Here is a 10,396-nt window from a genome sequence, read left to right on the forward strand (position 1 = left end):
TTTCTTTACCATTTCCATAACCAACCACGCTCTTAGGAACGGATTGTGGTAACGTGTCATAGAATTGAGGTGGAAGAATTGTCCACCGCAAATTTAACGTGGGATCCCTTTGTAACTTTCTTCTTCTCCAAGCCATTAGTCGTCCAGTCCATCCCTCAATATACTGTTAACGAATATTATATTAATACAAGTTACATGTAATAAACAGTAAAAATACACATTTTGTTAATAAAAAAGTTCTAATGAAATTACCGTTGCTGTTAGGTAGCCATTACAACGATAGCCTAATAGAGTGCCCCAAATTTTTTTGTCCAACTCCACATAACGAGTGAAAACAGCAGAATAACAGAATGGGGCGTCCCCATTACTGTAAAATGTTGCAACATCTTTTGACCAATTCTCAGATTCGTCGTCTGGAATTGCCCATCTTCCGCCTATGTTTGGGTGTAAGCTTTGACGATTAGTTAAAGTTGTTTTCTTCCGGCACCTGCGGCACAGCCGTTTCAGACGATGAAGTTTCACCCGACTGTCTGGGTGCTCTCCATTTCTTAAGAATCCACGTTAATGATTTACTAACTGGTTGAGAGCAGTATACGCCACTGTTGTTTTTGTCAGCCATTATTTGTTTCAAGGGAGTTTCAAGGCTTCTCAATGGCGTTGTAAAAATATTTTGCGATCTTATTTAACATGAAAAAAATTGAAAAAAAAATAATTTTTAAGCGGTTTCAACACACTCCTTTTAATAAAGCTACTGCCCGAGCCGTTTCAAGTAACTGCCCGAGTCGTTTCAGTGCACGTGCTCCAATAAAGTAAAAAAGTCAAGCCTTTACCAGACCATGCATGTGACGTTTCAACGCACGTGCTCCAATAAAGTAAAAAGCTACTGCCCGAGCCGTTTCAAGTAACTGCCCAAGCCGTTTCAGTGCACATGCTCCAATAAAGTAAAAAGTCCAGCCTTTATCACACCATGCATGTGCCGTTTCAACCGACATTCGAGCCGGGTCAACATGTTCATGTCGTTTCCGCTACATGCCCGAGCCGTTTCCGCTGCATGCCCAAGCCGTTTCAGTTCAATTGTTCCGATTAATTCGCTGTCACGTCAGTCCTTATTCGAGCCGTTTCAGATAACTGCCCAAGCCGTTTGCAGGTGCTTTTTATGCCGTTTCCACCATATGTCTAAGCCGTTTGACTGCACGTGTTCCAATAAAGTAACTGTTCCCCGTCCGACGACATTCAAGTCGGGTCAACAAGAACGAGCAGTCGTGTTCCTCCCATGTGACAAACACCAAAGGGACCAAAACACTTTGAAACTTTTTCTCCACTTTGGAGCAAAGCAAATAACTTGAAGACCCAACGTTGAATATCCGAAAGATCGTTGACCCGTCTGGGACCACTAATCACACTTCTTCGACATTAGTTGTGGGCCCCCCCACTATGAACTTCAACCGACACGTGAACATGCCAAATGATTTCGGGAACATGCCAAATGATTTTGGGAACATGCCAAATGACCAAGAGATGGAAGAAGCTTCCATGGACCCCCCTCCATGCCCAGTAAAATGTTTGCGGATTATTGAATAAAAGATAACATTTTTATTTGAATTCGTAAACTATTTTTATGTTTTTTTCTTCTTATATAGCAAATAACCATTAAAGTATCAGAAAAGTGGTTGGTTTTACAATCTTTGCGTGACGTGATGACTCCGGCGATTGAAACAGCTATTAGGTAGACGTGTTTCGGTCCATATTTAGACAATAGATGCACCATATGTGATAACCTTCTTTTAATAGGTGTTGCACAACTACAAATATCGACTCCTTTTCCCCGTCTTGGTATTTCGTATAGATTACGATGGGGGCTATTTACATTCACCCCTAAACAATTTTGTTTAATAACGGGGCTACGTTTTGGGCACACTTCTTGGTCACCTATAGACCACCCGAACTCATTTAAGAACATATAATTTCAACCTGGATCAACTGTTTATTTTGGGAGAATAATGACTTTATTCGAGAACATTAGGCAGCTTAACGAAGATGACGCCACGAGGATATGTCTCCTCATGCTAATCGGTCAAGGTTTTTTGGGTTGGCAAAAAACCAATGTTGTTGATAATATGCTTTTGGACCTTGTGGATAATTTAGAAGAATTCAGACAATATCCATGGGGTAATTATTTTTGGGAAAGTATTTATAGTGCCATATACAATTTGCACAATCGGCAAAAAGAAGACGCTAAAGGTTTTTCTTTGGCTGGATTTGTCTGGCCCTTCAAGGTACCGGTGAATGTCAATTAATATAGTTATTTCGAAAACCATATAAAATTTCAATAAATTCTCTTATGTAGATGTGGGTGTTGGAGATTTTCCTCAATTTAAGCATTCAAGGGAATGGTTTCAAGGTGAGACGATTCCAAGATTTTTGGGATGGAAAGAAGTGAAGAAGTTTATGAGGGTCACTGTGGACGGATTGCTTCAACTAGCTGCAAAGGTAAAAATCTGAACTATTAATATTTGTACTGTTTAGACTGTTAAACTTATAAAATTTAAAATTTTACTGTTTTTAATTTTTAATTTTTTTATTATTTTTAGTAGCTTTTCATATCCAAAGTAATAAAGTTTAAAAAATAAACATTTTTACTGTTTATATTAATAAAGTTTATACTAATGAGTATGAAAGGTTGGGTAGTTGGAAGAGAGAGATATTAATTTTTTTAATGTTTTTTTTTGTTTTAACATTGTAGAAACGTGAATTTAGGCCGTCTTTGGTTATATTGCCCACTGAAAATGAGTTACGAAGCGCGTGGTATTTGTCTAGTTCAGATTATTTAGACGTTGAACGTCGGATGTATGCCAGTGCAATGCCGGGTGAGAATCCGGTTCAAATGGCCACCGAAATACCCATTCAAATGCCCACAGGGTTCACGGGTCCAACTCAACCCGAAATGTAGGCTGCCCCCGGTGTCGGAACACAAGAACAGATAGCGTCTGTAATGAACACTTTGTTTGGTGACGATGGCGCGAATGAAGGATATAATCTGGCACCGGATCGACAGGAGATTCCACAACAGAATTTTGTTCCCCCTCCATCCCAGTTTCGATCAAATTACGAGAATGAGCTGATTTCACAATTTAAATCACTCTTGGACGAGAAGCTGCACGAGAATAACCGGAGACTGGCCGATATTTTCATGTCAGAGTTATCGCAAACATATAGTTGTTCCCCAAAACAAAAAACTGTCAGGACTCCGGCGACCGTACGAACGCCAAAAGAACAGGCATACACTCAGAGTGATAATGTAATGTGCTTTGTGAATATTTTTTTATAACAACAATATCTACTAATTACTGTTAATTTAACCATCATGCTTTCTTGTAGGTTGTTGCTGATTCATTTATCAACTACGATAATGTCGATAATGCCTACCACGTCTCTATGAGCCCGATGGTGAATGTAGATTTTGTAAGTTTTTCCATTTTATATATTTTAATTACTGGTCACATTTTTCTTTTATTTATTACCACTATAAATATATAAAAAATCAGTATGATTTAATTGTGTAAAAGAAAGTTAATAAAAATATATTTTAGAAAGTGAAATTAATACATATATACAATATTTATAGAATGAGGATCCTGAAATAATCAAATTGAGACGATCCGAAAGGCTTGTAAAGCCCGCAGCAGCTTTGCCGTACGTGGCTTACAAAAGATTGAAAGATAAACAAGCCAAAAAGTTAAGGAATGAGGATAGACAAATTGCGTTCATCAAGCTGTGGTATCCAGATAGCGGCAGTAAACATCTTTCCCTAATAGTGGGGAATTTTGTCGGTCCAAATTTTTGGGAGTCATTGCTGGGCGAGGACGGTCGCGGCTGGTTAAGCGATGATGTAAGTAATGGCGTCTATATATAACAACCATAAATAAATAAATTTATATTTTTTTGTATATTGTTTTCAAACTAACTTTATAATGTTTAACAACATATATTTGGGTGGATGATCCACTTGTATCATTAAGAAATGAAAGTGATCGCTGGAGTATTCTACCCCCATTTTTTCAGAATTATTTTCGATCGCGGGCCGTCGATCAGAACTTCAAAGGTTACTTCACTGGGCAGGTTGAACCTTTTCCACCAATACATACTGTTGACGAGGTAATGTGGAATGAACGTATTGATTACTGGATAAATGTATTTCATATTGAATTAATTTAATATTTTGTGTAATAATTATATAGGTTTACGTACCGTTGTATATACAAGGCCTCCACTGGTTTTTAGGCGTTTTCAACCTTGTCGATTACACGCTGACGATATACGACATGTATTAGCCCAATTTAACTGATTAGTACTCCAAAATACATGTTGCTAACTGTGTTAATTTGTTGTTGTTTTAGCCTTTTAAATGCTTTGGAAAAGGAAAGAACGGATGTGGTGTGTCATATAAATTTTGTGTTTGACCAATGGCTATAAAATCCTGGTTATAATGCCCACAGACAATTACCGTTATATTATCCCTTCGAAGTTATTTATGCAATCGATGCTCCTCAGCAGTCCGGACCTTTGGGAGACTGTGGAGTTTGGGTTTGCATATTTCTTGACAGGTTGATAAATAAAAAACCGTTGAACGATGGTGAAGATACTAGGAAAACAGTGGAACGAATGAGACGTCAACTAGCTTTGCTATTTTATGATTCTTTGTTACCCGATAGTACAAGTGACAATGTCTTTGATGATGATGATGAACCCGTAGTTATAAGATAATTGTATTGTTTTGGTTTAAAAAAATTAAATACATTTGTACTGCTCTCTATGTGTATATATATGTGTGTTCCACCTTTATACAAAGACATATGTGGTAAAACATTACGAATGACAAGCATTCCTCCTTCGGTACAAAACACAGTTTGGATCAATCAACAGGATCGGGATCGCCAGTGGTCTCCAAATGTTCTTGAATTTTACTACGATGACGATAATCCTACTTGTTATTCTTCATACACGGGGATAACACCACTAGGAAAAGTTTGGTGGGGGGGACTGCTTGGATTTACTGGAGCGGGTTTTATTCAAAAACGGTAGCTTAATAATAAATAATTTCATAATAAAAATCAGTTTCATTTTTTTGTAATAAATAAATTACCGTTATTTTTTAGCACGTAAAAGCATGGAGTAACAAACTCATGTATCAACGAGAGATTGAAATAAATGCAAGGACGTTGTCGTCAAGCGATTATCGTTGGACAGTTCTACCGCCAAATTTCTTCGACATGTTAAATGAACAAGATATTGATGCAACCAGATACGCAAATGGTTCTATAGCAACATATCCTCCATTCTGGGAAATTGATACGGTAGACTTAATCAATTTTTTTAATTTATTATATCCATTTTTTATTAAGATTTTATATTTACTGTTGTTTTACCTTGTAAATACTTATACCGTATATACCGAAGCACGCGTCTCATTCTTACCCCACACCTATTTAAACACATGTGGGTCCACTACTCAACTGGCATCCCCCTTTTTTCCTACCTCATGGCGAATCAAGAACACAACATTCATCTACACATTCATATCAACGTCAACATTTCCCAACCGGTTAACCACCCAAACCCACCCTCAGATAACCCCGAACCAAACAATTCCCAAACTCGTAACCCCCTAAACCCGGTGCAACAGCCAAAACGTGAAGCACCATTTAACGGTTCAGGTCAGTGTTAGGAGCTTGTGCCGTTACCTAACACCGATCAACGACAACGTCCTTTGGACCAGATTATTCCACAAGAATGTTTGGCGGTTACTGCTGACGAAGACTCAGACGAGGAATTGGATTTCGAAAGAATGTACGACGAAGTGCGTTTTGAAGCTTATCGTTTGGAAATGGAAAAAGGAGTAGAGTATGATTCTGAAGCGGAAGACCATACCAACTAGCTTAGTTTAGTTTTATAAATGTCATGGTTTTTTTTGGAATAAGAACTTAAATGTGTTTGATGTAATATTTTTTTTTTTGCTAAGAATTGTTTTTTTTTACAACATTGATTTACAACCTAAGATTATACACTTTTTGCAGGTTTATATTCCTATACCGGACAAGGAACAAAATTTGTTGCTTTTTAAAATAAAGAGTTAATTGCCATTTTAGTCCCTATGGTTTGGGCCATTTTGCCAGTTTAGTCCAAAGGTTTCATTTTTAACATCTGGATCCAAAAAGGTTTCATCGTTGCCATTTTGGTCCAACTGACTTAACTCCATCCATATCTGTTAAGTCTGCCAAGGGCGTTTTTGTCATTTCATTTTTCTTTTTATAAACCATTTTTTCTTTAATGCTTTTTCTTTTAAATGAAATGACAAAAATGCCCTTGGTAGGCTTAACAGATATGGATGGAGTTAAGTCAGTTGGACCAAAATGGCAACGATGAAACCTTTTTGGATCCAGATGTTAAAAATGAAACCTTTGGACTAAACTGGCAAAATGGCCCAAACCACAGGGACTAAAATGGAAATTAACTCTAAAATAAATCTAAAGTCACTAGAATTAAGAATTTTTTTGCCAATACTTGTGACACGATTAATAGCGGAGATTCATTTTGCGTACACAGAAGAGTACATCAAATTGTGCTAGAATTTGAGTCTCTATTCTTGTGGTTTCTTAGACGTATATCGTACTGGCAACACTCAGAAATATATGAGACGGGTGCCATGTAAATTCTAGGGGATGTCATGTGGCCTGATCACACATATCGTATTGGCAGAAATTCAGGAGTCATCATATGTATGCTAATGGAAAAACTTGTTCAGGATCGTTCTTTAACATGGAACGAAAGGTTGCTTGTTTCAGATACAGACTATAGACGGTACATGGCAGATGAACTCTACGCCGGGCGTTTCACACCTATTAATGTTTAATGGTTCTAGGTATGCATGTAATATAAAAAAATAACATAATGTAATGAAATGATTTTCAATATTAATTATTTGCAACTAAATAGACTTACTACGTTATTTGAGAAATTAAAATACACCAAATAAATTATAGTATTAAAAGTCTGCCAAGTTAAAAGACGGATACATATAATTAGACAGAGATTGTGTAAAATGATCAGGGTCATCGGTTTCTTTCCCTTTCCCTTTGTCTAGGCCTTTGCGAGTACGAATTTCTGACGGCATGGGCTGCCGACAGACATCCCGATGATGACCGTATGAGTTACACCAGGAACAATACAAGGGAGTAGGTTCTTCCCCGTGGGATAAGATCCGGTGGTTTTCTCGAGGACGACTAGCCTGGCGTTTTGTCATATGCGGCGGTTGAAGATTGATAAGGTCTTCTGGAGTCTCCCATTCAGATCTATGAGGAAGAGGATTAATCGCTTCTTCATAAGATTTTTTATAGACTTCGTTTGAGTAACATGGGAAGCAATACTTACTGCAATCGGTTTCACCTAAAATTTTTTACACGGCAATAACATGCCCGCACGGTAAACCACAAACCTGCCAAAATCGGCAACTACAGCTTCCATTAACAAAGTCAACAAAACCCCCCTTTCCACTGTCTGCGACAAAATAAGTGTTTAACCCAATTCCAGCAACCGTCCAGGTTCTAGACCCTTCAATTTTTTTTAAAATTTTCTTCTGTGCCCATTGTGTAAGTAAATGTTTTTCATGAATACATTGCAAACAGCGATCATAAAACCATTTCTATACAGATTGCCAGAAGAACTCTAAGAGTTGCGTTACCGGCATTTTACGCGAGTGTCTAGATAAAGCGTTAATAGACTCCGCGCTGTTAGATGTCATATAATGATATCGATTGCCTGGACAATGCGCCCTTGCCCATCTACCGAACCTAATACTTGTTAGAGTGTGACGTACTCTAGAAATGGCAAGACAAAGAGCATTGAATGACTCGTTAAAATCATACAATCGGTACAATTTGCATGTCTTCCACCACAGCTTCTCATTTTCTTTTTTTTTTATCACAGGGTAAACGTAGGTTCATCATTAAATGACGACAACATAACCCGTGATAAGCATGTGGAAAGACGTTTCTAAGAGCTAGGTGTATAGAATTCGCTGTATCCGATATTATCGCCATGTCAGGTCACCGATACATTCTTTAAGCTTTGACAGAAACCATGTCTAAGATTCACCATCCTCTGATTTTCCTATTCTATAGGAAATTAGTAAAATTTGGTTGTTTCCATCCATCCCGACTGCTAAAAATAACGTCCCTTTAAATTCACCCTTTAGGTGTGCAGCATCAATGATCACCACCGGTCTTAGATTACAGATAAAGGTACGAATCTGAAAATAAATTATTTAAAAAACGTCAACAACATGTAGTTTGATGAAAAAAACAGAGACTGCTGTAACTTACCGCAGCACCAATCACGACAAAGACCATTTCAAACCGACGCTCGTCATCAGTCTTAATATGAGTGACAGAACCAGGATTTGCCCGCTCTAGATTGTAACAGTAAAATGGTAGTTCTGCAAAAGAATCTCTGCGTGTTCCTTGTAAAAGCTCTAGTGCCAGACTTTTTCCACGCCAAGCTTGACTAGTGGTTATCTCAACTTGGAATCTTTGTCTAAAATCTTTCACTATTTCATTACAACGATATATTCTACCACTGTCTTTTAAAGGTTCTTTTAAATAGTGAGCCACAACCTTTGGGTTTGCCTGACGAAGATGTGGGTACGTTAGCGTCTTCGAGCACGTGTGTTTATCGTTAAAACTCTTAACAAAAAACAACCCACTATCCCCAAAACTGTATGCACGAAAACGCCAAACGCAACTGTCCACCAAACCTGACACTTCGTACCAAGTTTTAGAAGATCTATCTACTTTAAACTCAAAGCGTTCTAACAAACATTTTTTTCCCAACTCAAGTTTCATTTCTTCTTTGTTATTAAATACGTGCCCTGCTTCAAAAGTAATTGATGAAGATGGCAAACACTTTTCAAATGAATTATCGGGATTTGGCTGGTAGTCGTTTAAAACATCATAATTTTCTTCATCAGTACAAAAATTCAAATCAGGAACTTTAATTTTTTCTAGAGGTGAAAAACTAGATGACCCAGCACAAAACCCTTCAACGACATATAATTTATAAATTTCAAAAATATTTTCCATAGCAAAATTATAAAACATTGCAAGATCTTCATCATTTATTATATCGATTGGATCACTAAACGAAGACAACCGATACGATAACTTCGTAATGTTTGTAGAACTAAACATGTTTGACACTTTACTTAGAAGAGCAGTGTATGAAAGGTTGGGTTCAATTTCTAAACCACGTCTACTTGAATCAGCATCAGCAACATACTCCAACTTTCCGTTAACGATTTCCCACTTTCCGCCGCTGTATACAACCATACGAATCTTCATAATTTTAAGTTGTTAAGTTACTTCTACAAAAGCTAAATGTTTTGATAACTTTAGATGAATCTGTTGCACAAACACACAGAAAAAACAGACAAATATAAATCTATAAACTAAAGCATTGAAACGGCTCAGAGCCAGCGGAAACGGCTCGAACAATATATTGAAACGGCTTAAGACAGCTGTACCGGCTCGGAGCCAGCTGAAACGGCTCAGAGCAGTTGAGACAGCACAAACAATGGGGCGAAACGGCTTGGCTGGTAGCTGTGGGGTCCACGTGTGTACGGTAATGGCTCGGCTCCAACCCAAGCACACGGCTTAGCTCACTGAAGGAACTCGGCTAAGATCTTTCAACAGGAGCCGATTGTAACGGCTTGGCTAAGATCTTTCAACATTGGTCAGACACGTGGCATGGACTGCAGCATTCTCAAGCCGTTACAGGCTTTGTCGGACACGTGGCACTCAATGGTTGGCTGGCCGTTAAAAGGAAATCTTGTGCCGTTTTACCATGAGGAAACGGCTTGGTGAGGGGTGTCAATTGGCCAAATTGGAAAAAACGGCGTTGCAGTGGCCAATCTCATGGTTTTCCCAAAAAATATTGCTAATAGAGGCGTTGAAGAAATCACCTTATACAAAATTATATTATTACTCTTACTTGTTACCTAAAGTAAGTGTTCATAATAAAAAAAAAAGAGTAAATTGCTATAATTGTTCCTGAGTTTGTGTCATGTTTACTGGTTTCATCCAAAATATTTTTTTATACCATATTGTCATTCAGTTTTGGAATTTTTTGTCATTTTCATCCAAACATCTAATTTGATTTATTATTTTTTCATTTTTTCATGAAACTATTAAAACTAAAAAAAATAGTTTACTAAAAAAATATCATAAAAAAATATCATAAAGACTGAGAAAAAACTTAGGGATGATTTTGGCAATTTACTAAAAAAAACTTAATTTTCGTCCAATTTACTAAAAAAAAACTTAATTTTCGTCTAATTTGAGATTTT

The 10,396-nt window shown here is 37.4% G+C and overlaps 1 protein-coding gene across 1 annotated transcript; it reads right to left on the minus strand.

The window, feature by feature from the left end:
* Nucleotides 1-7,042: 7,042 nt before the first annotated feature.
* Nucleotides 7,043-9,392, minus strand: LOC110881641. The gene is made up of 3 exons (XM_022129844.1): nt 8,379-9,392; nt 8,152-8,305; nt 7,043-7,443 (listed from the first exon to the last, which is right to left on the minus strand). The coding sequence occupies exons 1-3, from the start codon at nt 9,390-9,392 to the stop codon at nt 7,043-7,045; spliced, it is 1,569 nt and encodes a 522-aa protein (XP_021985536.1).
* Nucleotides 9,393-10,396: the final 1,004 nt, after the last annotated feature.

This window comes from Helianthus annuus, chromosome 10 (genome assembly GCF_002127325.2).
Source record: "Helianthus annuus cultivar XRQ/B chromosome 10, HanXRQr2.0-SUNRISE, whole genome shotgun sequence".
Taxonomy (NCBI): Eukaryota; Viridiplantae; Streptophyta; class Magnoliopsida; order Asterales; family Asteraceae; genus Helianthus; species Helianthus annuus.

What these genes read in the sequence shown, in the direction of transcription:
- LOC110881641 (XM_022129844.1), bottom strand. Translation starts at nt 9,392, where the DNA reads ATGAAGATTCGTATGGTTGTATACAGCGGCGGAAAGTGGGAAATCGTT. An exon ending in TTGTCGTGATTGGTGCTGCG is followed by an intron (nt 8,306 to 8,378) that starts GTAAGTTACAGC and finishes ATTTATTTTCAG; the next exon opens with ATTCGTACCTTTATCTGTAA. An exon ending in AATAGGAAAATCAGAGGATG is followed by an intron (nt 7,444 to 8,151) that starts GTGAATCTTAGA and finishes AAAAAATTTTAG; the next exon opens with GTGAAACCGATTGCAGTAAG.